This window comes from Caretta caretta, chromosome 22 (genome assembly GCF_965140235.1).
Source record: "Caretta caretta isolate rCarCar2 chromosome 22, rCarCar1.hap1, whole genome shotgun sequence".
Taxonomy (NCBI): domain Eukaryota; kingdom Metazoa; phylum Chordata; order Testudines; family Cheloniidae; genus Caretta; species Caretta caretta.
Genome location: NC_134227.1, coordinates 22457046 through 22484928, shown reverse-complemented (window position 1 = coordinate 22484928; position 27883 = coordinate 22457046). Strand labels below are relative to the sequence as shown.

General features: G+C 59.2%; 1 protein-coding gene across 1 annotated transcript; it reads left to right on the top strand.

Annotated features, from left to right (window-relative positions):
* Positions 1-16: 16 nt before the first annotated feature.
* On the top strand, positions 17-26422 carry BACE1 (beta-secretase 1). The gene is made up of 9 exons (XM_048827627.2): positions 17-745; positions 12651-12739; positions 15400-15616; positions 16860-16997; positions 17237-17371; positions 18206-18307; positions 18847-18996; positions 19488-19659; positions 20262-26422. The coding sequence occupies exons 1-9, from the start codon at positions 485-487 to the stop codon at positions 20501-20503; spliced, it is 1506 nt and encodes a 501-aa protein (XP_048683584.1). The 5' UTR covers positions 17-484; the 3' UTR covers positions 20504-26422.
* Positions 26423-27883: the final 1461 nt, after the last annotated feature.

The following is a 27883-nucleotide window of genomic DNA, read 5'->3' as shown; positions in this document are numbered from 1 at the left end:
CTTTGACAGCGGCTGCCACAAGTCTTTCCGCCTCCAAATCTTGATTGCAGAGTGAAGAGATTATGGTGGACTGACAAATGCCGTCTCTGGAGCCTGGAAAGTGACCGGATTGCCTGGTTTTCCCATGCTTCAGCTAACCAAAAGGAGGAGGAGGAAAACAAATCAGCCCAGCATGACTGCTGCTTCCAGGTTCTTATTTGCACTGAATCTCCTCTCTCCTCTCCGAAGTGCTTGATGGTTATTACTTTAGATTTACCAATCGAGATATATTTTCACGCTGGAATGCTCTCTGCCCCGAAGATGCTACTGGTGGCTGCTGGCTTGCTATGAAGGAGCGTTTGGTGATCTGAGTGAAACTTTTACCTGGTCCTTATGCATTCGGCTTTGCAAAGGGAGGGATTTCCTTGAAGAAAACGACTGCAACAGCACTATCGCCTCAGGAACAGCAAATTCAAAGGAAGGGCTGGGCAGGGCTTTCACCAAAATGGCCCAGGTGTTGCCTTGGTTGCTGCTGTGGCTGGGGTCTGGCATGGTGCAGGCCAGCCAGCCACATCTGGGGATCCGGGTGCCTCTGAGGAATGGGATGGGGACCCTACAACAGGCCCCCAGGATGCAGCGCTCCGCTGAGTTGGAGCGGGAGGATTCCAGACAAAGAAACAGTTTTGTGAACATGATAGATAACTTGAGAGGAAAATCTGGACAGGGCTACTATGTGGAGATGACTCTAGGGAGCCCCCCACAAAAGGTAAGGCACGCTATCCACATTCCCTGGCTGTGGGTTATTGGGTTGGTTTGCGAAGCTGAGACCAAGTCCCGACTTCACAGAAGTTGAGGCATGTGGGGTTTGGTATGTGTACCGCTGTGTGGCTGTGCTCAAGAGAGACCACACACTGGTCAAGAGAGAATCTAAACAGACTTTGAGCAGGGAAAATAGTGATTTTAGAAAGCGACGACTCCAACTGCCAGAAAGTGAGAAATACAAACTTCACTCAAGGGAATTTTGTGGCCAGAGTACAGAGCCATTATCTGTGTGGCTGCACGAGGCATTACCAATACTCATTTCAGACACAAAAAGCAGGGCCTGGTCTGTTAATTGGAGAGCAGTTTATAAAATGCTCTCCATAGGTGTTTGCAAATGAAACACTCCAGGCTGTAGGACTGTGTGTGGCAATTACGTTGTGTGATGTACAAATGAGATGTCTTTTGGTAAATACTCTCCCTATATAGTCACAGAATAGGCCTTCAGTTCTGTTGATTCCTGTGTTTCATGGCTGGCTATTTTGGGCATCTGGATGATGGTGGTTGTTGAAGAACAGGTTTTACTAATATTCAGATCACCAAAGGAAGTGCAGCACAAAGAGGCAAATTCAGCCTCTCTTTTAGGCAGACTCCCAGGATGTCAGAGCCCAGGGCTGCAAGACTTGGCCCCAAATGGATCCTTCAACGCTACAGGATCGTAGTGGTAACCCTACAGCACTGAAATGCAAAGCTCCGAGCCAGCCTCTGTCCTTAGCTGACATCGTTGTGCTTAGGTTGACCCAGCCCGCAAGTAAGGAACTTGCATTGCTTGTGGACAGCAGCAATATCCAGGGGTTACAATGGTTTTCTGATGCCTTAGCAACTTCATCTTGGATTCTTATGGAATGTAGATGTGCATGAGAAGCGGGTGGGGGGCAGGGTGTGGGGATACAATCCCCCCTGGAGAAACACAGGTCTATTTTAAAATGACAAGTATTTGTTTTGAGAATGTCACCACAGCTGTACACCAGTCATCAGGAAGATTCAGAAATGGCAGAATTGCTCTACTGAAAACACAGACTTACGAGAGTGACCAGCCTGGCGCTTGGCCAGCTTTTTCTTCATTGTTTCCAGCCATCTATAAATGAAAGTGGGGTGCAGTTGTTCAGGGAACTTGAGTTTCACCCCACATGACAATTAAAAAATAGCAGAAGGATTGGGGGGGGTGTATGGGTGCACATAGGTGTGCATGAGCATGTAGATACGTTGGGGATTGTATCTTTGTGTGTGTACACACACACTACACAAGCTGGCTTCTGCACCCGCTGAAATCAACAGTAAAGCTCCTCTTGACTGCAGTCATGCAGAGTCAGGTGCTAACGGAGTGCATGGGGAGGAGTTGAATGTGTAATCTGTGTGCATGTGTGAGTGGAGCATGCACACATGTATGCATAGCATGCATGCGTTTACAGCTGTGTGAGTGTGGGTGGGTGTGTAGAGTCTGAGTTTCTAGAGAATATCTCCCAGGAAGCACACAGCAAACAGTATATGCATGACAGCACATTAAGCATGTTTATTATCTGCTTGGATTTGGGATGCAATTCCTGACTAGTGCAAACCTTGCAGGGCTTGTTTTGGTTTCAGCTCCTGAGTAGCTCACACTCACATGCAGTATGAGACTTGAGCCAGTGACCTGCACTGGCTATGCTGTGAGCAAATTAGCGAAGTGAAAAGAGCTGGAGTTTGCAACAAGCCAGCCCCTCTCAGATTAAATAATCTGGTCAGAAGCAGGGTTTCCTTGGCCCTGGGTGGCCTTGTGTAGCTCCACCCCCTCCTCAGGGCAATGATGCTCACAGGTATCAGCATCCAGGTGGCTGGTGGGCACAGGGGGAAACCTGGGAATGCTCACAGGGGTGTCCCAAGTCTCAAGGCCCAATGCTTGCCCCTGGGTGGGTGCTGGATTCCTGCCGACTTCTCTGGGAGTTGGGTGTCCCTTGGGCCAGCAGCTCAGCATGGTCCATTTCCAGGGGGCTGGTGGGAGATGCTACACAGGAGGCCCTGAAGGCTGGAGTCCTCTGGCTGGCTCCAGAAAGCTGTGGGCAGCTGCAAGGTAAGTTGCCTTCTGGTAGCTTACCCCAGTTACGAGTCAGAGGGGCCACCCCGGGATAGGAGCATGGTCCAGTCTCTGCAGTCCATTCAGCCCTTGGCCTACTACAGGGACAGCCCATGGGTACCAGTTATAAGATGTGGTCACTTGTCCACTGGGAGCTGCAAATGGGCATCCCATGTGGCACATAACAGTGCACGTACATGCATCGTGGGTACAGACAATGGAGGGGCTATACCAATAATACTGTAGAGCAGATCTGGTGCTGGGCAAAGCTGGGCCTGGGATAGAGGCACATATATAGACAGTGAAAGTTTCCCCAAGCCAGTGGCTGCCCTACACCAATCCAACTCCCTGCTGGCAGCCTCGCTGTGCAGCTCCAGCCACCCCATACAGAGCAGGGAGCAGCTCTTTAGAATGGCTAATGGGCCAGTGGGAGCCAGGTTCTGGAATAAAGAGCTCCCCTCCCTGCAACACCCTCCAAACGCATGCACACCCCTGCATCTGGCATGCCTGTCCTACCTCTGTAATATTATTATTTGCATTGCCATAGTGCCTAGGAGCCCTCTGGAAACACAATACAGCTGTAGCCTTGTGCACTCTCCCTGACAGCCACAGGGCACGACGCAGGATCAGCCCTTGTAATACAGTACAGCTTTAGGTGCTGACTGGTCTGATTAGAGCAATTGCCTGGAACCTGCCATATATCCAGACATTTTCAGTGAGACCCTCCCCTTTCCACACGCACACTCACATTTCTGAAATATTCACTCTTCGGGCAGCACCTTTCATGTTTGGCCCCCGTCCGCAGTGGAATTTTATTTTATGTTTTTAAGTGTAAGCAAAATCCCTGCAGCAGGCATTTTTAGTGGGCATAAAGTGTGTGTGTCTCCACATGATTTCGCTCCTGACTCCACCGCCGATTCACCGAGAGACCTCAGTCCGTTCCTCATGGGCTGGTTTTCCAAGGCAGTCAGGCACCCAGTTCCCATTGACTCTCCGCAGGAGTTGAGCTACTCACTGCCTTTGGAAGATCTCCCCCTCACTCTCTCTGCTCCTCCGTTTCCCCACCTATGAAATGGGGGGGGGGGGGAAATTACACTACCCTGCCTCCCAGGGGGAGGGTAAGGCCATGCATTAGCGTGTGCAAAGTGCTTCAAGAACTACATGTGAAGGGTGCATGAAGGGTGCAGGGCAGCGGTGATATTTATTACAAATCCCGGGTTACCAAATTTCACACCCTCCTCCATGTGTTCTATCCCCGATCACTGTTCCTTTGGACAGCTTTTGAATCTTTCCCCTAGCCCCTGCCCTCTCTTGCTGCTCCCCAAAGGGAACCCTGCACACCCAGCACCGCCTCTCTACCACCAAAGGGTCCCCAGGGCAGAGCCTGCCATGGATCACTGTACCACGGCAAGCTCCTTTCCCCCAGCACTGCACAGCCTCAGCTTATAAAATACACTTGTTTCTTTTGCAGCTAAGTCCCTTATGGCAGTAGCTCTCAACCTTTCTAGACTACTGTACCGCTTTCAGGAGTCTGACTGGTCTTGTGTACCCCCACGTTTCCCCTCACTTAAATACTTACAAAATCAGACATAAAAATACAAGTGTCCCAGCCACACCAGTACTGAACAATGGCTGACTTACTCATTTTTACCAATTATAAAATACATCAACTGGAATATAAAGATTGCACTTACATTTCAGTGTCTATACAGAGCAGTGTAAACAAGTCGTCGTCTGGAGGACATTTTAGTTCATACTGACTCCACTAGGGCTGTTTATGTAGCCTGTTGTAAAACTAGGCAAATATCTAGGTGAGCTGATGTACCCCCTGGGAGACCTCGACGTGCCCCTGGTGGAGAACCGCTGCTGTATGGGCTCCTTAGTCTAAGAGCGATACTGGGTCATGCTCACTCAGACACAAGCACAGAACAAAGCAGGGAAGGGCAGCGACCAAGTACCAAGCTGCATCAGCAGTGCAACTTAAGTCAAATTAATTAAAAAAGAGAAAATCCCTGCTTAAAGAGGAAGGGCCCAATCCTGCAGACTCAGAGCACTCAGCACCCACAGTGGGAGCTAAGCCCCTCACAGGATCAAGGTCAAATCGGCTTCTGAAATTAACCAGGGCAGAAGCTAAGACAGCACTGCCAAGTACAGCCCCACTAAGAATCTGCCTGTTACCAGGCCCAGGCACAAGGACTGTGGCCAGCACCAATCTGTAACTCACCTTCACTCAGCAGCCAGAGCCCTGTCCAGGCACACAGGCACCTTAGCTCCCTGCTGCCCTATGCTTCCTGGCCAGTGTAGGTGGGGCGCCTTCTGCCTGCCCACCGGAAAGACCTGCAGAGCGCAGTGCTCCTACACAGCCAGTGATGCCTGGGGTCCTGACCTTAGCCCATCCTAGCAGTCCCATTGGCCATTCACCAGCAGCCTGGGGCTGCCCCTAATTTGCACATGAAAGCACACTCCCCTGTGTAGGGCTGCTGGAGGCTTTCCCCAGCCCAGGAAGGACTAGCCCCAGGTCTGCTCAGGCCCTTCCTTCAGACCCAGCAGTTCAACATAAGCTTCTCCAACCACCTCCTGCAGCCCCTCCCTTGAGCTGGGCTCTTTCAGCCTCTATCGAGATCACCTGTCCCCCTTCCCAGCTGGGTCTGATCCTCCCCTCTCAAGCCCAACTCCCGTTCTTAAAGGGGCTCCAGCTCCAAACAGGTCTGGCTAGCGGCTAGCCTCAAGCCCCTTGGCCCTCTCACATCCTGGGATGTGTCAGCCCATGTCTTGACCTCAACGAGCAGGATGCACTCATTGGCTGAGCCATCGAGCAATACTGAGGGGTTTGCCAGGGGTTGCAGACCCAGCCCAATATATTTTATAAGCCAGCCGGGCCAATGGGCGCACTCTAAGCACTTTCTTACCAAAGCTGCTGCTCCCAGATTATGATAGACCCCCAGATTCTTCAGACCCATTAAGCACTGATGTCACTCACTAACACCGGCTGTGGTGAGCTTTGTCCTCAGGCCCTGGCTGCGTCCAGAATGCCTCCTAGAGCACAGCCTGGCTTGGGCATCATGGTGCCTTGATGGGGTCCCTGGCAGCCCCCAAGGGGCGGAACTTGCTCCCCTACAATCAGCCTGGAGGCATTTCCATTGGGAAGGCTGTTTCTTGTCTGAGTCCTGCTGCCTTCCCATCACCTCCCGCATCCCTTCCAGGTTGGCCCTGTCTCCCTCATGAGGTTTCATTTCTTGGGACACTAGATTTTTATGCCATTTCAATTGTGCTGAAATTATGGGTCTGTGCAGCACCTTCCCAGGGAGTCACTATCCATAATGTATTTCATTCCACTAGGATTCTCTGTTCCTGCCATTCCCCGCCCAGTTCTAGGTTCAGCAACAAGTCAGACTTCAGAGCCCATTGCATATTCTGGCAATGTCAGCACGTGAACGCTCCCAGCCACCCATAGGCCCCTCCCCAACCTCTCGCCCTCAGGAGCAGAGATGCCTTTGCAGGGAACCTGGGAGTTCCGTAGACGAGGGCTCCGTCAGACCAAGGGCAGCGGAGGTGAAATCCGGAGCAGAGGGCCCTCCCCGACATACCCGCCTAGGCCCTGCTGGCTCGCATGTCTCCGTCCAGAGCAATGCCTGGGTGGAGTCTCAGGGAGAGAGGCGTCATCCCCACGAAACCCGAGTTAACAGGGGCCTGATCCTCCTGCCCTGCACCTCGTGCTGTCGTTTACACCCCATGAAAACCACATAAAATGCTGCAATGCAGATTGGGTGTCATTTCATGCCCACTTGGCCCAGATGTGAATGACAGTGAGGGCCAGGTCCCAGCCTGTCGGACAGCGCCGGGGCGGTCCAAAGCCTTTACTCTGTTACCAGGACGCAGGTCCCAGCTACCCTGCAGATTTTACCCGTGTGCTCCCCTGGGCCTCACTGCTCATGTGCGGATGGGGTAAGGGCTCAGGCCGCAAACCATTCATCTTGCTGGGCTGATCCTCTCTCCCTGCTGCTGTATGTTAGCAGGGTATTGGTCCAGCGAGACCTCTCTTAAGAGACAACCCAAGGGACCAGCAAAAGCCAGTTGCCTAGCACAGATGGCCTTTAATTAATGATCGAACGGAAAGGCACTGGAAGCCCTGCAGAGGGGCTGAGAGGCGGTGGCTGCGGACGCCGGGTTGCCTAGTGAAGACGGGGTTCCTTAGCGCAGGTGTTGCTATGTCAGTTGCGATCCAGCTGCTGACGGTATCTCTGGGTGCTCTTCAGCCTATTGATTTACACACACCTGAACGGGGTTCACCTGAAGGGTGCATTAGGCTGATGTAGAGCTCCACCCTGGGAAACACGTCGCTGGGGGGTGTGAGCAGTGCACCCCCCGCTATTAGCCACCCCGCGGACAAAAACCGACCTAGGACCCAGTAGTAGCACAAGGGGCAGTTTCTAAAGCAGATAATGAGGGGCGGGTGGGGCTGCAGAGCCGGATTGCGGGACACTGGCAGAGCTATGGGAGGTGTAAGGCCTGGCTAACAGGGGCCTACAGGGCTAGACATGGCGCGTCGCACGGCACTGAGGTAGCAGCGCGGTGAGGCAGTGGCGCATCGCACGGCATGGAGGTAGCAGCGCAGTGAGGCAGTGGCGCGTCGCACGGCACGGAGGTAGCAGCGCAGTGAGGCAGTGGCGCATCGCACGGCACTGAGGTAGCAGCGCAGTGAGGCAGTGGCGCATCGCACGGCATGGAGGTAGCAGCGCAGTGAGGCAGTGGCGCGTCGCACAGCATGGAGGTAGCAGCGCAGTGAGGCAGTGGCGCATTGCACGGCACTGAGGTAGCAGCGCAGTGAGGCAGTGGCACGTCGCACGGCATTGAGCTAGCAGCGCGGTGAGGCAGTGGCGCGTCGCACGGCACTGAGGTAGCAGCGCAGTGAGGCAGTGGCGCGTCGCACGGCATTGAGCTAGCAGCGCGGTGAGGCAGTGGCGCGTCGCACGGCACTGAGCTAGCAGCGCGGTGAGGCAGTGGCGCGTCGCACGGCCCTGAGGTAGCAGCACGGTGAGGCAGTGGCGCGTCGCACGGCATTGAGGTAGCAGCGCGCAGAGGCAGTGGTGCGTCGCACGGCATTGAGGTAGCAGCGCGGTGAGGCAGTGGTGCGTCGCACGGCATTGAGGTAGCAGCGCGGTGAGGCAGTGGTGCGTCGCACGGCATTGAGGTAGCAGCGCGGTGAGGCAGTGGTGCGTCGCACAGCATTGAGGTAGCAGCGCGCAGAGGCAGTGGCGCGTCGCACGGCATTGAGGTAGCAGCGCGGTGAGGCAGTGGCGCGTCGCACAGCATTGAGGTAGCAGCGCGGTGAGGCAGTGGTGCGTCGCACGGCATTGAGCTAGCAGCGCAGTGAGGAGGTGGCGCGTCGCACGGCATTGAGGTAGCAGCGCGCAGAGGCAGTGGCGCATCGCACGGCATTGAGGTAGCAGCGCGGTGAGGCAGTGGCGCGTCGCACGGCATTGAGGTAGCAGCGCGGTGAGGCAGTGGTGCGTCGCACGGCATTGAGCTAGCAGCGCGGTGAGGCAGTGGCGCGTCGCACGGCACTGAGCTAGCAGCGCGGTGAGGCAGTGGCGCGTCGCACGGCATTGAGGTAGCAGCGCGGTGAGGCAGTGGCGCGTCGCACGGCATTGAGGTAGCAGCGCGGTGAGGCAGTGGTGCGTTGCACGGCATTGAGCTAGCAGCGCAGTGAGGAGGTGGCGCGTCGCACGGCATTGAGGTAGCAGCGCGCAGAGGCAGTGGCGCGTCGCACGGCATTGAGGTAGCAGCGCGGTGAGGCAGTGGTGCGTCGCACGGCATTGAGGTAGCAGCGCGCAGAGGCAGTGGCGCGTCGCACGGCATTGAGGTAGCAGCGCGGTGAGGCAGTGGCGCGTCGCACGGCATTGAGGTAGCAGCGCGGTGAGGCAGTGGCGCGTCGCACGGCATTGAGATAGCAGCGCAGTGAGGAGGTGGCGCGTCGCACGGCATTGAGGTAGCAGCGCGCAGAGGCAGTGGCGCGTCGCACGGCATTGAGGTAGCAGCGCGGTGAGGCAGTGGCGCGTCGCACGGCATTGAGGTAGCAGCGCGGTGAGGCAGTGGTGCGTCGCACGGCATTGAGCTAGCAGCGCGGTGAGGCAGTGGCGCGTCGCACGGCACTGAGCTAGCAGCGCGGTGAGGCAGTGGCGCGTCGCACGGCATTGAGGTAGCAGCGCGGTGAGGCAGTGGCGCGTCGCACGGCATTGAGGTAGCAGCGCGGTGAGGCAGTGGTGCGTCGCACGGCATTGAGCTAGCAGCGCAGTGAGGAGGTGGCGTGTCGTACGGCATTGAGGTAGCAGCGCGCAGAGGCAGTGGCGCGTCGCACGGCATTGAGGTAGCAGCGCGGTGAGGCAGTGGCGCGTCGCACGGCATTGAGGTAGCAGCGCGGTGAGGCAGTGGTGCGTCGCACGGCATTGAGGTAGCAGCGCGCAGAGGCAGTGGTGCGTCGCACGGCATTGAGGTAGCAGCGCAGTGAGGCAGTGGCGCGTCGCACGGCATTGAGATAGCAGCGCAGTGAGGCAGTGGCGCGTCGCACGGCATTGAGGTAGCAGCGTGGTGAGGCAGTGGTGCGTCGCACGGCATTGAGCTAGCAGCGCGCAGAGGCAGTGGCGCGTCGCACGGCACTGAGGTAGCAGCGCGCAGAGGCAGTGGCGCGTCGCACGGCACTGAGGTAGCAGCGCGCAGAGGCAGTGGCGCGTCGCACGGCATTGAGGTAGCAGCGCGCAGAGGCAGTGGCGCGTCGCACGGCATTGAGCTAGCAGCGCGCAGAGGCAGTGGCACGTCGCACGGCATTGAGGTAGCAGCGCGGTGAGGCAGTGGTGCGTCGCACGGCATTGAGGTAGCAGCGCAGTGAGGCAGTGGCGCGTCGCACGGCATTGAGGTAGCAGCGTGGTGAAGCAGTGGTGCGTCGCACGGCACTGAGGTAGCAGCGCGCAGAGGCAGTGGCGCGTCGCACGGCATTGAGGTAGCAGCGCGCAGAGGCAGTGGCGCGTCGCACGGCATTGAGGTAGCAGCGCGGTGAGGCAGTGGCGCGTCGCACGGCATTGAGCTAGCAGCGCGCAGAGGCAGTGGCACGTCGCACGGCATTGAGGTAGCAGCGCGGTGAGGCAGTGGTGCGTCGCACGGCATTGAGGTAGCAGCGCAGTGAGGCAGTGGCGCGTCGCACGGCATTGAGATAGCAGCGCAGTGAGGCAGTGGCACGTCGCACGGCATTGAGGTAGCAGCGTGGTGAGGCAGTGGTGCGTCGCACGGCATTGAGCTAGCAGCGCGCAGAGGCAGTGGCGCGTCGCACGGCACTGAGGTAGCAGCGCGCAGAGGCAGTGGCGCGTCGCACGGCATTGAGCTAGCAGCGCGCAGAGGCAGTGGTGCGTCGCACGGCATTGAGGTAGCAGCGCGCAGAGGCAGTGGCGCGTCGCACGGTATTGAGGTAGCAGCGCGCAGAGGCAGTGGCGCGTCGCACGGTATTGAGGTAGCAGCTCGCAGAGGCAGTGGTGCGTCGCACGGCATTGAGCTAGCAGCGCGCAGAGGCAGTGGCGCGTCGCACGGCACTGAGGTAGCAGCGCGCAGAGGCAGTGGTGCGTCGCACGGCATTGAGCTAGCAGCGCGCAGAGGCAGTGGCGCGTCGCACGGCATTGAGCTAGCAGCGCGCAGAGGCAGTGGTGCGTTGCACGGCATTGAGGTAGCAGCGCGCAGAGGCAGTGGCGCGTTGCACGGTATTGAGGTAGCAGCTCGCAGAGGCAGTGGTGCGTCGCACGGCATTGAGGTAGCAGCGCGGTGAGGTAGTGGTGCAATAGAAAAAGCCTGCTCTGGGGAGGTGCAGTGCTGAGACACTGGTGTAAGCGCTTCATTGGGACAACCCTCCCCCCTGCGGCATGAGTGATTTTCTGATGAGCACAAGTGCATTAGCCCCTTGGCTCTGCAGATTAAGAGCAGAAGCCCCTCTGGGGCCTGTTAGACAAGGCATTCTTGGCAAATCAGCCCAGCAGCGGCTCTGGAGTAGAACGATACCCAGTGGAACGGAGCATCTCCCCCTGCCCCATTGCACAGGCTGAGCCCGCAAAAGGGCTAGGGTCCACCTGGAGTTTGGCCGGGGGCAGCGGCCAGATCCCTTTGTGCAAATTGATGGGGAGGAGTCTGGGGAGGCTATGTCACGCCTGGTACCAGGGCCCGGGGCTGGTCTCCTTCCCTCTGTTCCACTCGCCCTGCTCCGTGTTGCTCCCCTGGGATGCACAGGCTCCTGCTCGGGGCTGTGGGACTGGGAGGCGTTCAGGGAACACCCTCCTCATGTGGGTGACTGAAGGGGTTTGCTTGGCCTTTGCTCTCATGCCTCTGAATGCCTGTCTACCCCATGCCCGGCACCTTGGGGTCAAGCTGGAGCAATACTTGGCACTGTCGGACATGGGGACGGGTTCACTGGGCTGGACTCTTCCTTCCACATCAGTGCTGGACCCAACGCCCCAAAGGAGTTACAGGGTGGGGGTGGCTGGGGGCGATTCCCAGGGAGGGACCCTTCTCGGGGTGCCTGGATTCCTAGAACTGTCCTCAAGGGGGGATTCCCTGTGCAGGAGCAGGGCAGAGCAGGCCCTGAGCTGGATGACCCTGGTCTGATCCAGCCAGCCATTCCCTGGGCTCTGGGTTGAGCCCCTGGAGGTTGGCTGCACCGTGCCTGGCACCCACCAGGGTGTCCTGCCCGAGTAATGCAGAGCCCTTGGTGCAGAGCTGGCTCTCCCGCCCTGCCCCAGAGGGAAGCGGATACATCCGCAGTGCCCAGCCGTGCTGCTGAGTGGGCTGGTTCCTGCAAGGTGGCGGGAGTCGGGTGTCCTGCTGCAGCAACCACTGAGCTGATTGCAGGCAGCCACGGCGGGAGAGAGGCTGGAGAGCTGAGGTCTGAGGCTTCCCTGGGAATAGTGGCGGCAAGGACCCGTTCCCAGCTGGCTTTGGCATGTGGCATGGACAGAGGAAATCTGGGCACTGCTGCTCTCCCCGCCCTGTGAATAAATGCAAACGCTAAAAGCTAAGGCGCTAACAGCCCAAAGAGTACCAGAGACCAGGCCGTGGCAGGGGCTGGCTTCCTCACTGTGCCAGGCAGGGGTGGGGGCTGGGTGCCCCGCTATGCCAGGCTGTGGCAGGGGCTGGGTGCCCCGCTGTGCCAGGCTGTGGCAGGGGCTGGGAGCCCCACTGTGCCAGGCAGGGGTGGGGGCTGGGTGCACTGCTGTGCCAGGAAGTGATGGGGGCTGGATGCCCCACTGTGCCAGGCAGGGGTGGGGGCTGGGTGCCCCACTGTACCAGGCAGGGGTGGGGGCTGGGAGCCCCACTGTGCCAGGCAGGGGTGGGGGCTGGGAGCCCCACTGTGCCAGGCAGGGGTGGGGGCTGGGAGCCCCACTGTGCCAGGCAGGGGTGGGGGCTGGGAGCCTCGCTGTGCCAGGCAGGGGTGGGGGCTGGGAGTCCCACTGTGCCAGGAAGTGAGGGGGGCTGGGAGCCCCGCTGTGCCAGGAAGTGAGGGGGGCTGGGAGCCCCGCTGTGCCAGGCAGGGGTGGGGGCTGGGAGCCCCACTGTGCCAGGAAGTGATGGGGGCTGGGAGCCCCACTGTGCCAGGCAGGGGTGGGGGCTCGGTGCCCTGCGGTACCAGGCTGTGGCAGGGGCTGGGAGCCCCACTGTGCCAGGAAGTGAGGGGGGCTGGGAGCCCCGCTGTGCCAGGCAGGGGTGGGGGCTGGGTGCACTGCTGTTTGCTGCTCCGAAGTAACGTGCCCCTGCTCTCCTTCCCCAGCTGAACATTCTGGTGGACACGGGGAGCAGTAACTTTGCCGTGGGGGCAGCACCTCACTCCTTCCTGCGGAGGTACTACCAGCGACAGCTGTGAGTATGGCCGGGGTGCTGTGGGCTGGCGGGGGCAGAGCGCGGCGCTGCACTGGGGAAGCCCAGTCACCCGCCTGGTGGCTCAGCCATGGGAGTCTCGTCCGTCATGGGGCACCCACTGCCCTGGCCCCGGAAAGCGACTCCCAGGGGACCCCCACTTTGCTCTTTCCCATCTTGAGGAGGGGACCCTGCTCTGAGCCAGCATCCCCAGCTGGCAGTGCCGGGGGGCTCCCTGCTGGGCCCAGAGCCCTGGACAGAGCTAGATGCTGAGGGGTCTGTGTTCCCTGAGCTGCGCTGCTGTGAGGGGAGGTCCTGGCCACAGCAGCCCAAGCAGAGAGCGCGGTACCCCTCTCCACCCGCTCCACCCCCAATCTGCCCTCCCTCCATGCGGCCCCATCTGCTGCCCAGGGCTCCACTTCTCACAGAATCACGCCCTGAGCTGACAGCAGCCATCGCCCTCAGACTACAGCCCCCAGGAACACTCCCTCCCTGTGCCCACAGGTCGGGTCGGTCAGTCATCCCACTTTGGAGAGGGCACCTTTCACCGCCTGGGGCCCAGGGGGCTCTCGCGGGGCCGGCTCACTCTGGCATGGAACCCACTGGGGGCTGTCTGGGCTCCCCCCCGGGGCAGGGTGGCGGTTCTGTGCTCAGCCCCAGGAGCTGCATGAGGCGAGGCTGCCCCTCGGCCCCCGGCTAGCACTCGCAGAGCCCTGGCTGTTCCCCTCCAGGGAGAGGAACTATGGGCAGGAAAGGAGCCGGCGCATGAGGCTGGGGCAGGGGTGCTGGCAGCAATGGCCAGGTTTATTCGCTGGGCCTGGCCCAGGGCCCCCAGCGTGCTCCCATGGAATAATGAGATGAACCATCGGTTCACACAGCACGAACAGAGTGAGCTCCAGCTCCGGGGCCGGCCTGAGGGGTCACCGGCCTGCATGCACCAGGCGCCAATGCCCAGTGTAAACGTGCAGTGAGCCCATCCAGATTTCCAGCCGGGTGACTGACAGGAGTCTGGCCGCCTGCCTGGAACACTGTTTATCGCTGTTCTCTGACGTCAGACCCCCTCCTCCGTCTGCTGCTGCTCGTCCCCCTCCACCCACCACCGCAGTCCGTTGGTGTCATTGTTTGCAGACCCTCGGGGTCCCAGCTGGCAGCAGGACCCCGGTCCTGGGCACTGCACACGCTCCTCGTGAAGGCGTCCCGGCTCAGACAGCCAGCGCTCTAGCTAGACCAGGAAGAGGGCGGCCCAAGGGACGTGTCTGCCCTCACCTTGCAGACGGGGAGCAGAGCCCAGGGGTGGGCGTGAAGGGAGGCAGTAGCAAAGGTGGGAGCTGAGCCGCAGTCTGGTGCATCGGCCCCCGGCCTTCCTGGAGCCGGCTCAGAGCGTGTAGAGCCGTGTCGCTCAGTGCCTCTCTCTCCCCAGATGCACCCCTCTGCTGCAGTCTGGAGCAACGCACAGCCCCTGGACGTGGGGCACCACCCTTGAGACTGCCTCTGGGAGAGCATCTGGGGTCCTTGCTGCTGAGCCTAGGAATCGCTCCCCAGGCCAGCCGCATGGCTAGCTCCTGTGAGCTCCATCGCTGGGATGCCCCAGGCAGCTGCCGGCCTGGTGGGGAACCGGAGGGGGCCTGTACAGGCCTCTCCCTGGCAGGCAGGGGCAGAGCAGCCCCCTCTTGTGCACTGTATGTGCCAGGGCCCCAGCTCTGGCCCTCGAATCCCAAGGCTGGCAGTGCCAGGCATGGTGCCGGCCCGGGCTCAGGGCCAACACGGCCAGGTGCTGGTCAGCCTCCGTGATGGCAGCGTATGCGCTGGGGCAGGGCTCAATGGCCCCTTTCTGTGCCGAGCGGGGCAGAGGAGATCCTCCCCCACCCCGCCTCTCCTGCCACATTACAACACTGCCCGGCCTCCTGGCCAGTGGGCACAATGTCTGGGCTTGTGCCTTGCCCGCCCCTTGGCTGGGCCCATTGTGCTCCCCTGGCCCTGGCCCAAGTGTCTGAGGAGGGGGAGCTCCCCCACGCCCTAGAATCAGCCCCACGGCTCAGAGTGCCCTGCGCATGGACAGCTACAATCCGGTCCCTATGCGGGGACCACGCCAAGGAGCATTTGGAGCTGCTAGCAGGCTCCATCTTGATGGGCCCCTGGCCTCAGGGTGGGGCCAGCAGCAGATGGGGCCTATGGGGATGCTGCAGTTCAGTCTAGCCTGGGCACCTCTGGTGTCCTGGGGAGGGAGAGAGGGGGTCATAGTCCAGCTGTGGAGATGCAGGTGGGCTGGGGGCCCATTGTGTGTGTGTGTGTGTGGGGGGGGTGTTCCTGGTACCTGCTCGTACGCACACCCCAAGGGACGCAGAGTCACAAACACACCGACATGCAGGCCAGTTCCCACACACACATCCAGATTCACCAGCGCGTAGCCCATATGTATGGCTGCTCGCACACACACACATACATGTGAGTTCACAATCCCTCCACTTGCAGACACACGTGGAGATTTGCACATTCACCGGTTCTCAGCTCCACAGTCCTGGGGGTTCACTGGCCCTGCCCAAACTGCCGTCCCCCCCCAGGTCCCTGCCCACTCCCCCCACTCCCACCCTTTCCCCAGCTCCTCCCATGCTCCGGTACAACTAGCCTGACGGCTTTGCTCTTGTCTTTGGCATTCGTTGCAGGTCCAGCACCTACCGGGACTTGCGGAAAGGGGTCTACGTGCCATACACCCAGGGCAAATGGGAAGGGGAACTGGGGACGGACCTGGTCACCATCCCCCACGGCCCGAATGTCACAGTCCGCGCCAACATCGCTGCCATCACAGAGTCAGACAAATTCTTCATCAACGGGTCAAACTGGGAAGGGATTCTGGGGCTGGCCTATGCAGAAATCGCCCGGGTGAGCATGGCACTGCCGGTCTGAATGGGGTTCAGCACCACAAGACCTAGGAGGGGCCAGGCAGCTACTGCGTACGGGTGCACATCCAGCACCTCAAACTCTGCCCCACAGCCACTGGCTCTGTTAATTCTCCCCAAACCCAGCTCCTCGGCCCCCGGCTCAGTCACTGGACCCCAAACCCAGGCCCTCGGCCACCATCTCTGTCACTGCACCCCAAACCCGGCCCCTCAGCCCCCGGCTCTGTCACTGCACCCCATACCCAGCCCCTCGGCTCTCGGCCCCCGGCTCAGTCACTGCACCCCAAACCCAGCCCCTCGGCCCCCGGCTCAGTTACTGCACCCCAAACCCAGCCCCTCGGCCCCCGGTTCAGTCACTGCACCCCAAACCCGGCCCCTCGGCCCCCGGCTCAGTCACTGCACCCCAAACCCGGCCCCTCGGCCCCCGGCTCAGTCACTACACCCCAAACCCAGCCCCTCGGCCACCAGCTCTGTCACTGCACCCCAAACCCGGCCCCTCAGCCCCCGGCTCTGTCACTGCACCCCATACCCAGCCCCTCAGCCCCTCGGCCCTCAGCTCAGTCACTGCACCCCAAACCCAGCCCCTCGGCCCCCGGCTCAGTCACTGCACCCAAACCCAGTCCTGTGTCCCTCAGCTACCAGCTCTGTCATTGCACCACAAACCCAGTCCTCCAAAAAGGAGAGCAATAACACCCTGCCTTTCTCCAGTCCTCCCACAAGGCAGCCACCTAGTGCTGCCCCCATCTTACAGAAGGGGAAACTGAGGCACCGAGAGCGGCTGCAGTTTGCCCGAGGCTGTAGTAGCGATGGGACCAGAACCCCTGTGTCCTGCCCCTGAGGCCTGGCTGTAACAGTGACCCAGGACTCGCTGCTCTAGAGATGGGGAATGAGGCTATCCCAGACGGTCGATATTTCCTGGCTGCCATCAGCCAGACCTAAATTCCCGGCTTCAGCCCTCACGGCTGCTCCTTGCCCTGCCTGCGGCACACCTTGCTGAAGCAGGCCAATCCCCTCTCCTCTTAGCTCTGCTGTCACCTACAGCCAGCCCCTGGGGGAGCTGGCTCCAGCTTTCAGAACGGTGTCAGCCACCTGGAGCCCGACACCAGGTCTCTCTGTAGCAAGTGCAGGGGAATGGAGCCAGGCCTCCGCGGGGTCCCCGAGGAGCGCTCCCAGGCTGCCCCGTCTCCTGGGTGCTCACAGCTCTGCGGTTCTGTCTCCCCCATCAGCCTGACGACACCCTGGAGCCCTTCTTCAACTCGCTGGTGAAGCAGACCCGGGTGCCCAACATCTTCTCCCTGCAGCTCTGCGGGGCCGGCTTCTCTCCCAACGAGTCCGAGGCCCTGGCGTCAGTTGGGGGCAGCATGGTGAGTGCACACTCTCAGCTCGGCGCTGGGACCCTGGGCTCGGGGCGGTGCCAGACGCCGGCCACAGCAGTGCCAGGCGGTCGCGAGGCAGAGAGCGCCCTCACCCATTACTGGGAGGGGCCCCTCGGGGCTGGTTCCAGAGTCAGTGTTCTCGCTGGTTCCCCATCTCCTTTTCCGCAAGCCCCTGTGGGCCCTGCTCCCGGGGCTGATGGCGGCTCACACCTCTCTCCCGGCTGCAGATCATCGGGGGCGTGGACCACTCCCTCCACATTGGCAGCATCTGGTACACGCCCATCCGCAAGGAGTGGTACTATGAGGTCATCATCGTTAAGATGGAGATCAATGGGCAAGACCTGAAGATGGACTGCAAGGAGGTGATGGGGGTGGCGAGGGGCTGCACGAGCGAGGGCCACATACCTCTGGGGGGCACCGAGAGAGAAATGGCAGGGACTGTTCCCCTGCCCCCGGCACACGCTGACTCTGGCCTTCCGTGGCACTGATGGGGCCAACGTATTGCCACAGCAGGGATGGAGGCCAGGGAGGCTGGGCTTAGAGCTCGCACACTACGTGGGTCTGGCTCCCTGCAGACCTGTGGGGCGCATGGGGGGTGCCAGCACCCCCTGGCCCTACACACTGAGGCCCGTTGTGCCCAGGAGAGGGGGGAGGCGGGAGGCAGCACAGGGGCCCCCCACCCAGAGCAGTACGATGCGGACAGTGAACGGGGTGAGTTGTTTGTGTGCAGGCCCATTCCTCGTCCAGAGCAGGGAGATAAATGCTTCTCCAGGTGCATGTGCCGGCCCCACATCCAGCACACATGCCTGGCCCTGGATTAGTACATGTGACAAATCCCCTGTGCCCATGCACTGCCGAGGAGCTGCCCGCTGAGCTCTGCAGCCAGACGTGTGCCGTACTTTGCCTCCCCGGCTGCCTTTGGCAGTCTCCATGTAGCCAGCGAAGTTCTGCTGGGACTGTCAGTGATGCCAGGGGAGTCACGGGAGAGCTGGCGGCTTGGCAGCGGGAGGCGACCTGCTCAGCTGGAATCAGCCCAAGCCCTGGGCTTTGACCCTGCGTCCCTCAGGAACAGTTGCTGAAGCCTGATGGCAGCCTCCTGGCTTAAGGTGGGAGCAGGGCGGGTGCTGCCTCGGGGGGGCCCATGGAGAAGGAGAGAAGCAGGGGCTGGTGTTTCATTCGCCATGTCGCCCCCACAGTATAATTACGACAAGAGCATTGTGGACAGCGGGACCACCAACCTCCGGCTGCCAAAGAAGGTGTTTGAGGCTGCAGTGAAATCCATCAAAATGGTGTCTTCGGTCAGTATCGCTCTCTGACAAACCCAATCCCCTCCCTTCCCCAGCTGGATCCCTGGTGAATGCCGAGGGCCCCAGAGACCAAGCCATTGTGACCCGGCACTAACAGAGCGCTTAGCAGACTGTATTCCGGGATCACTTTGCCCACCACTGAAAGGCAGCCCCCTCTGGGGTAAAAGGTGGCAGCTAGCTAGGACAGGAAAAATGCTGTTTCCGTTTGAAACTGCAAGGAAACTTCGGAAGGTGAGACACTTACAATGTGAGCTGACACGCAGCTCAGACGCTGTGGGCAAGCAGCCCTGCCCTTGTGGAGAGCACCATGACGCCTGCACAGAGCACAGACTGACAGGGCCTTCCTTTCATGTCCCAGCTAAAAGAGTCTCTAGCATGGCAACACCCCACCCCCGTCATCAGCTCCGCCCTGGAAGGAAGGGTCCCCGCACTGACACCCAGCCCCTGCAGCAGTCCTGCACTGACGCAGTCTAGCCCTGCGTCACTGAACACCAACGATCTCACCGTCTCTCTCCTTCCCCACGGGGCAGACTGAGAAGTTCCCGGATGGCTTCTGGCTGGGGGAACAGCTGGTTTGCTGGCAAGTCGGCACTACCCCCTGGCACATCTTCCCAGTCATATCACTCTACCTGATGGGCGAGGCGACAAACCAGTCCTTCCGGATCACCATCTTACCCCAGGTGGGTCCCCGGCAGGGCACGGCAGGGCGCTCACGGGTAGCACTCGGATAGGGTGTGAGCAGGAAGGAGCCACATAGCTCACTTCCTGGGGGTCTGCAGGAGCAGCAGCCCTTGGACATGGGCCAGCACCAGATGTCCTGGATTTTAATTGGGAGGTGAGGGGCTGACAACTCAGAGTTGGCCCCCCTCTCTCTAATGGGCTAAGCCAGAACTTGGGAGCCCAGCACCCCAAACATTTTGGGGGGGCAATTTGAAATACAGCTCATGTGGGCCCCTCTCCAACACCAGCCCTGCTGGCCTGGGCATTGTCGAGTGAAGGGGGCTGCCTTGGACTCAGAGTGGTAAAGCCCCCGGCCCAGGAACAAGTCCCCGGCCAGTGAGCTGGGGCTACAGGGAGGTGGCTGCTCCTCTCAGAACACAGCTGGAGGCTGGAGGTCTCTGCTCCCCGCCCCCAGGGGCTCTGATAACACCCACCCCCGGTCTCCTTCCAGCAATACCTGCGCCCCGTGGAGGACGTGGCCACATCCCAGGACGACTGCTACAAGTTCGCCATCTCCCAGTCCTCCACAGGCACCGTCATGGGCGCTGTCATCATGGAAGGCTTCTACGTGGTCTTCGACCGTGCCCGCAAGCGGATCGGCTTTGCCGTCAGCACCTGCCACGGTGAGGGGAGGGGCGTGCAGCGCAGGGGAAGAGCCAGGGGCTGGCAGGGCATTCGGGGGCGGGTGGTAACGTCTCCACAGGCCTGAGATCGGGAGTCCTGCAAGCAGGGGGGTGGCTGCAGGAGAGGGGGAGGCGGCAGCACCCCCTCGGTCACCCAGCTTCCCCTCTCCTGGTTGCAGGAAGGAAGGGGGCGGTGCTGGTCCCTGTGGGGCAGACGCATGTGCCCAGCTGAGCCGTGGGTCCATGTGGTTAGAGGGGGCAGGGGACAAGAACAATTATTGCTCACAGTTGGTGCAGCCCATGGAGCTCTGCAGCCTGGCCCACAGCTGCCCTCATCCTTTGTTTGGCAGCTCCGGGGCCGCCCCAGGCCAGGGACGAGCTGGGGGGCTCGCAGGGGGCCCACTCATGCCACTCCGACGCGGCTTCTGAACAGTCAGGCCTGTGCATATAGGGTAGCTCTGGTCTCCCTCCTGGTGCCCAGGGCAGCTAAAGTGACAGCACTTCCCCCTGCTGAGCAAAGTGTAGCCACGGCCCCCGCAGCAGCCACCCACGGCCCCCGCCTGGCCATCACTGGTGCACTGAACGGGGGGTCCCATCCGCAGGGCACGACGAGTTCCGGACGGCGGCGGTGGAGGGGCCCTACGTGCACCCCAACATGGAGGACTGCGGCTACAACATCCCGCAGACAGACGAGTCCACCCTGATGACCATCGCCTACGTCATGGCGGCCATCTGCGCCCTCTTCATGCTGCCGCTGTGCCTCATGGTCTTCCAGGGGCGCTGCTTCCGCTGCCTGCGGCGGGACCACGGTGACTTCGCCGATGACATATCCTTGCTCAAGTGACGCCCGCTCTGCTGGCGCGAGGGAGCAGCCGGCGCGGGGAAGGCAGGGAGGGAGAGCATGAGCTGAGCTCACCGGCACAGGCTCCTCTGCCCACAGAGTTTGGCTGGGGCTGGAAACAGCACCAGCCATTGCCCCAGGCCAGAGCCGGGTCTGTTCTTCCCCTGCCCCCTCCAGCGGCTCAGCCAACACTGCCTGGAGCTGTTGGCTCTGCCCTGGGAGTGGGCACCGGCACAGCGCTGCAGGGGTTCTCAGCAGCAGGCCAGGATGCTGGGCCTGTCGGCAGGTTTATACGGTCACCGTAGAGTACATTGAAGCTTGCTCGCTGTTTAACTTCCCTCCGTGCGTGGCAGCCCCGGAGAGCCTGGGAATCAAACCCCTTTGCTCTCTGGCCAACGTGGACTCGCTCCCTCTCCCTGTTCGGGATACAGCCTCGCCAAACCACAGCCCTTGTGCTCCAGGATACGCCGAGGCCACACTCTACGCCCGGGCCCAAGCCCCACTTCCGTCCACACACAAACCCGTCTGACTCGGGTCAGCCAGCACTCAGGACCCTGCCAGGGATAGGTCTGAGCCCTACAGTGGCTCGGGTCCAAGCCCTGTTACACTGCAGTGTGGACACAGCTCAGACCCGAGTCGGACGGTCTGTGTCGTTCAGCATGGACCCGGGAGCACGGCAGGGAGAGCCGGGTGCAGCAGCTGTCAGCCCAGGTTTCCAGTGCAGCCTGGAAACACCAGGTGCACAGCCCAGGTCCACCAGACCCGAGTTTACAATGGAGCGTAGACACACACCCAGAGTCCGTAGGGGAATCAGCCCAGGTCTGAGCATTGCTTGTTAGCCGCTGCTGCTGCAAAGCCAGCAGAGGGAGCCCAAAACATTGTTTTTGTGTAGGGCCTACATAAACCGTGGTCATTACATCTTAACAGTTTGGGTTTTCAAAAATTGTGAACAGTTGTAGATTCTAAAATAGCCATTTAAAATCCAGGGGATATTCCTCCCCAGGCAGCCACTAATTTACGATGCCAACAGGTCATGATTTAGGCCTCCTCTCCCAGGAGGTGCCCCTTTCAAATCTCCAAGCTGGAAAGACCTACCCAACAGCACCTTCACTCCCGCATCGGGAGGGACTGGGCCTCTCAGCTAGAGCCCAGGAGCTGCGGTGAGCCTGGCCTCTAGCAGCGAGTCAGCCTAACAACCCAGCTCCCCTTTCCCCTGGCGGGCACTGCCGGAACAGACACACAGTGGAATTCAGGAGGGTCCATGCTGTCCAGTGCGGTGTGTGCGTGTCACTGTCCTGTTTGCTGCAGCCCCCTTCTCCCCACCCCACCCACCCTCATCTGGTCCCCGTGGGATGCCTACATGAGCTGGACTCAACCCCTTGCATCTCAAGGGCCCTGGGCCGTGGTGAAGCGGGAGCAGAGAGAACGGATCTTCCCCCAACTGGCTCCTGCATCTCTTCCGCGCCTCACTCTCCTGGCTCTGGGGGCCCCACTCGGGCCAGCCCCCTCCTCACAGGGGGGTTGAAGGCTGTGGTGTGCAGCCAGTGCTTAATTGGTAATGAAAGAGGTGCTGAGTCTCAAGCCATTTTTTAATTTTCAGAACTGACACAACAAACCCTGAACTGCCGAGCCTCGCTGTGCTGGGGCTCAGCCCTGGCAAGCCCCGGCACAAATTAGGCACTGTTGTACGGGAAGCAGGACAGCCGTCCCAGCAGTGAGTGCCGGGGTCTGCTGGTGGGCCGAGGAGCTTTCTCTCCAGGCCAGCTGTCCGTGCCTGGGCTGGAGACGGGCGGCTCGCTGCGGGCTGGAGGAGTGAAGTCCGGGCGCCTCAGGCTGCTGGGCGGGGTCTCTGCTCCAGGGCTTGCAGCTTAGACCAGTCGACGTAGGGGTAGGTCGCTGCCCCATCCTGCAGCTCGCAGGGAACAGCTGCTTTGCTGCACTCCCCAGGAGAAGGGTCGCTAAGGGGGCAGCTCTGGCAGCCCCTGCTGGCAGGACTGGCTCTAGGCGCCAGCAAAGCGGGCACGTGCGGGGGGCGGCACATTCCGGGGGCGGGTTCCGGCCGTCCTTTTCATTCGGGGCAGGGGCGCCCTCGGAGCCGCGCCACTTAGACGGGGCGAGGGCGCCGCGCCCCCGGCCGCAGCGGGAAGGGGAAGCCCCAGCCCCGGGATGCTGAGCGGCCAGGGCCCAGCCGCTCCCTGGGGAGGAGAGGGCGAGTCCTGCCGGGGAGCCGGGGCTGCGCCGCCTTGTGCCACCCCTTATCTGGGGGCTTCTCTGCGCGGCCGGGCGGGGTGGGGGGAAGCCCCTGCAGGCGCTGGGAGAAGGGGACATCCCTCCCCCTGCTTCCAGCACCACCTGCGAGCCCCAGCCCCACCTCAGCTTGGGGCGGCAAAAACCTGGAGCCGGTCCTGGCTGCTGGGGTCAGGGAAGGGATGGGGGAGGGGTACAATGTCCCTCCACTTTTCTGTCTCTTTGGCCCTGGGAAGTGGATTGGGGCAGAGCCCTCTGCCCTCCCGTGCAAAGACTGGGGGGAAAGGTGGGGGCAGGGCAAACCATCCATTCCCCTCATCTCTGCCTGGGCTGCAAATCATGGGAAAGGGCCTAACCTCCTCTGGCTCCCAGCTCTCCTGCCAAGCACGGCGCACAGAAGCTTTTGGCGGGCCTCGCCCTGCAGCACCAGGGGGAGAACCAGCAGCCTCTGCTGGGGCGGGGTGGAACCCAGCCCAAGGACAGGACCAGCAGCCCAGGAAGGTGTGGAAGCCACGAAACCAGACTGTTACCCGGCCTGCTTAGGAAAGCCCCTGGAAAGCCAGAGCGGAGTCCACTGGTCGCCTCCTCCAGGAGCCCCTCCACAGAAGGCGTGCAGCACAAGACAGGCTCGCCTCACACTGCACTGGTCACGAGGGGGAAACCCCTTCCCTGCGCGGGACTTAACCATCCAAGGCGATTCGCTCCTGGAATATCTGCCTCTGGCTGCAGTGGAGGAAGGCCCCAGCCCACCACACTAAATAGCTTATTTCAGGGGGTCAGCAGCAGCCTCACCATCATCATTATTAGTGTGTTTGAAACACATGGTTTTACTTCATTTTCCTTGTTTATAATGGCAAAGGGCCAGGGATGTTGTGCTCGAGCAGAGGGCAGCGTGTGTACGTAGCAGGCTGTGCTGTATGTGAGTGTACCAATAATGAATGCTTCTTGCCTGTACAATATATACATATTTTTATATTTTTAATCTAGTGCTGAAAGCCCCTGGTTCATTGCAAACCCAGCCTGAGGGGGTTGGTGGGTTTTTAAGCTCCCTGCTTTGGTTGTGGGCAAAGGAGCCAGGCTGCAAGTCAGGGATGCTTAGCAGTGGTTTGTCTGACGGAAGCACTTTATGGATCGTTGGCGATCTGGCATTTGTTGTGATGGATGTATCTCTTGTAATATATCTGGCGAAGGTGATGGGGGCACTGGGTTGTGGGGGGTGAAATTAGATCACGCGCACAGCAGTGGTTCACAAGTCAAAACAATATATTGCTCAAGGCTGTTTTTGCTTCTGTCCCGTTTCTGTTCAAGTAGGTTTTCCTACTACATAAGAACCCCTCATCCTGAATCCCAGTGACCAAGGCCTGCACATTTTGCTTCAGTTCTGCTACTAATTGTTGCTTTAAAAAGCAACTTTGTTCCTTCCCAACCTGGGTTCTTTTCCTACTTAATCCTGCTGGTGACTCCTCCTGGGGAACTGGTAACACAGCTGTTCCTAGCCACAGCACAAGGTGATGTGTAGGCCTTCATGGTGAGACTGAAAAGGACCAGAGCAGCCTGGGCAGGGGAAGGTGCTCAGCCAAGCACAAATAACTGAGCTTATAGTGAATGAGACAGCCAAGGAAACTAGCTGTTTGTAGGAACATTTGCCCAGCCTGGGAACTGCCTATTACAGAGCTCTGCTAATGCAGCTCCTTGGGGTTTAATGTGCCACTAAATGGCCCAGCAAGATAAAGCTGAGCCATTCGGGAGGAATGCAGAACTGTTTCACTTTGCAGAGAGGCTTGGGAGGTGGGGGTTCAGATCCCAGGGGTACCTCACAAATGTATAGTAGCACCACACCCTGCTGTTCTGCAACAGCTTCATTGTCAGGTGGAAGTGCAGGGGCAGCTGCAACTGTGTAGGAACCATTGACTCCTAAAGAGGGTAGAGAAAAACCTCTCTTCAGTGGAAACCTCTCACCTGCTAGCTGGGATCCAGAGATGCTGTGCTGATGGGAGCAGCATTACTGGAAACTTTCCATGCACGGTGCAAGAACCGTTCCAAGGGCAGCAAGACAGCACAAGATGGAGGGCAGACTGCAGGGCTCTCCTCTCCCCCTACGGCAAGTAACTGACCAAGAACACTAGCCCCAGCTGATTCCAATATGTGACCCTAGCTCAGTGGCTCCGACAACAGCAAATCTCCCTACCCTACTTTACTTTTCCTGGGATGATTGGAGAGGAGCTGCTGTCATGACCCCCAAGGGAAGGCTCAACAGGGCTCTGAAGAATTTCAAGGGGCAGCAGCAAGGAGTGTAGGCCCAAATTTGAGCCTTTGTGGAGGAGAAAAGAAAGCATAAGCAGGTACAAGAGGGACTCTGGCATGAAGTGTTTTCAGGAATTTTTGCTTTACACACTGATGAGAATCATCCTTGTTTAAAAATGTTAACGTTCCCCAGCAACACAGGCTGGCCTGGCCAGCATGGGAGAACTAACAGTATAAAAAGTGACGAGCAGGGGGCTGAGGCAGTCCGGTGGCCCTTCTATGTAAATATTCCTTAAAGAAAGCAGCAAGAAGTCCCTGGAGTGAGTCACTAGCGAAGGAGCCAGCACTGGGTAGCCAGAAACCTTACAAACAGGCCGGACCAAGTGAACTCTGGCTGTGGGTACAGCTGCAGCACCCCATCCCCTCTCACTCTATGAACCTACTTCGCTGTTGTTTGCAGTGTTGGTCCCAGGGTAGAGAGGCACGGGGGGGGGGGGGGGGGGGGGCACGGGGCAGGAGTGAGGTAATGTCTTTTATTGGAACAACATCTGCTGGTGAGACAGACACAATTTCAAGCTTTTGGGCAGGTCAGCCCTGCAGAAGAGCTCCGTGTGGCTCCAAAACGTGTCCTCTCATCAGCAGAAGTTGGTTCAGTAGAAGAAATTCCCTCACCACCCCCATCACCGCACCACCCCCCCACCCCCGTGTCTCCCTACTTCACGAGACACAGAGGCTTTGCTTTTGCCAGCACCATCTGGTTCCCATAACTTGCTCCAGTCCTGCACTCAGGGAGCAACCCGACTCCAACCAAGGGGGAATTTATGCAACTGCAACCTCCACACCCCAGTGCCTGCCCAGAACACCTCCGGGACACCACTCAGTTTGGACCACTGCCTTTACATGTCCATGTGTGTGCAGAAATTCACTGACGGGCCAAACCCAGCCATGCTGCATGTAGGTGACACTTCCATTGACTTCAGTGGAGTTGCAGCTGCTTACACCAATGCTGACTTTGTCCCAAGGACTGTGCAGAATCTACAAAGTAGGGGTCAGATCCTGAGAGGTGCTGGGCACCATTAACTCCCATTGAAATCAGTAGCAATCACTCTGGTTATGCCAGCCCGATGTAGGAAGAAGTGCTCAAAGGGGTCAAGTTGGGTCTTGAAAGCTTTGTTATTCTGAGCTGCAGTGCAGCCAGCTTTATCACCTGAAGAACTCCCTTCCCATGGGCCCTGGGTTAGAGTAACAGGAGACTGTGAGGACCACACCATGCGTCCAACTCTCTGTCCAATTATTGGGGGAGCAGGACGAGGACTGGGGATAGTTACTCTTCGTGGCTAAATAGACGCCCATACTCTGTAACCCTAATGTCGATGTACGAATAATGAATGTTACACAGTAAATTATTACATTAAACAGAAAAGCCTTGTGTTCAAAGCCTGTTCATTGCCTGGGGGGCAACTCAGAGCGTGCAAGGAAGGAGATGGGGGAGGGTTGGGGGGGACTTTGAGCTACTGAGGGCTCTTTAGGATTAGGGTGGGTAAGGGAAGTGCCTGACGTGAGTGGAGAACTCAATGAGATGCACTGAAGTTGTTCGTGAGCACAGACGTCCCACTGGGTAAAGGTGTGGAGTTTGAGTTAGCAGTTCAGTATTCCCCTCATTGTATGTTCTCAGCAGGTGGGGATGGCTCACAGGTCAGACATGGGGTAGGGTGAGGGAGAACCACTGACGTATTACACTGCAACACAAATTCCACTAGCAGCTCATGTTTTTCTCATATGAATTCACAGGTTGAAATTATTTGCTTAATTTCTCCAGTGACTCCTGGGCTGCTGCTCAGTCCAGGTATTTAACAGTGCAGCAGCAGCAGGCAGAATAATGTAGTTCATTTCCATGCACACCTGGATGATCATTAACTCTCAGACTTTGGGACTAATATTTGAAGTTGCTGTTGCCAGCAATCCCAGTGAGTAGCGTAACTGCAGAAAGCAAAGACTAGAGTGACTCAGCCAGGGTGAGTTTGTTCCAAGGTTTGAATATTGGCAGGACGTGCTTTGCACTGTTCAGCCCACTCCTCTAGTGAGATAGGAAGCCTGGCTCCCCATCTTAAATCTGGCCCAGGCCAGCAGTAGCTGTGAGGCAGGCGGGGCTCCTGAGAGGAGCAACCTGTTTCAGCTCAGGGAAAGGTGTCTCCAGGACAAACAGACTAGCAGTGGGGCTCAGTGGAGGCCAAAGACTGAGCGAACCGTGACGGCAGGGTTGAGACACTGGCAGGATGGAGGAGGGAAGCTTGCATTGCTGCTGTCCTGCTGCGTGGATGGAGGATTGCTGAACAGCTAGACATGCCTCAGGCCTACCCTAAGGTAAAGAAAGACTTGTGGACACAAGGGCATTTCACGGGAGGTTTGAGAACTGCCAATTTAATGGTAGCTTAAGTACCAGCTACAGCATGCTAAGTGAGGCCAGTTCCACGTGCTGGGCTGCAATTATTTGTGTAGGATGCTGATGTGTGTCCATCCTCCCACCCGGACTGCGTTCACTCTTGGACACAGTATGCAACATTCACCCTCTGTTCAGCAGTGGGGTCCCTTGGGCTACAGGTAGTTTGCTTGTTTTAACCTAAGGCAGAAGGTACTATGGAGTGACACGACCATAGGAAACCCATTTTGTGAGCAGCCCATGCCTTCTCCCACGGGAGCAGGAAGTGCTGTGGCCTAGACGGGCGAGAAATGGGATCATGGCTGGAGCTCAGGAGGCCCAGTACCAGCCCCTATCAGGACAGTGCTTTCATCCAAGGAACTAAGCACAGGAGGAAGAGTCTCTCTCCCTGTGCATAGGGCAGTGTGATACCTGTGGAGAAAAAGGCAGAGAAGTCACGTGTCCAAGATCAC

Coding starts and splice junctions, on each gene's coding strand:
- BACE1 (XM_048827627.2), top strand. CDS start 485: ATGGCCCAGGTGTTGCCTTGGTTGCTGCTGTGGCTGGGGTCTGGCATG. Junction 746..12,650: donor TAGGGAGCCCCCCACAAAAG/GTAAGGCACGCT, acceptor CTCCTTCCCCAG/CTGAACATTCTGGTGGACAC. Junction 18,308..18,846: donor CCATCAAAATGGTGTCTTCG/GTCAGTATCGCT, acceptor CCCACGGGGCAG/ACTGAGAAGTTCCCGGATGG.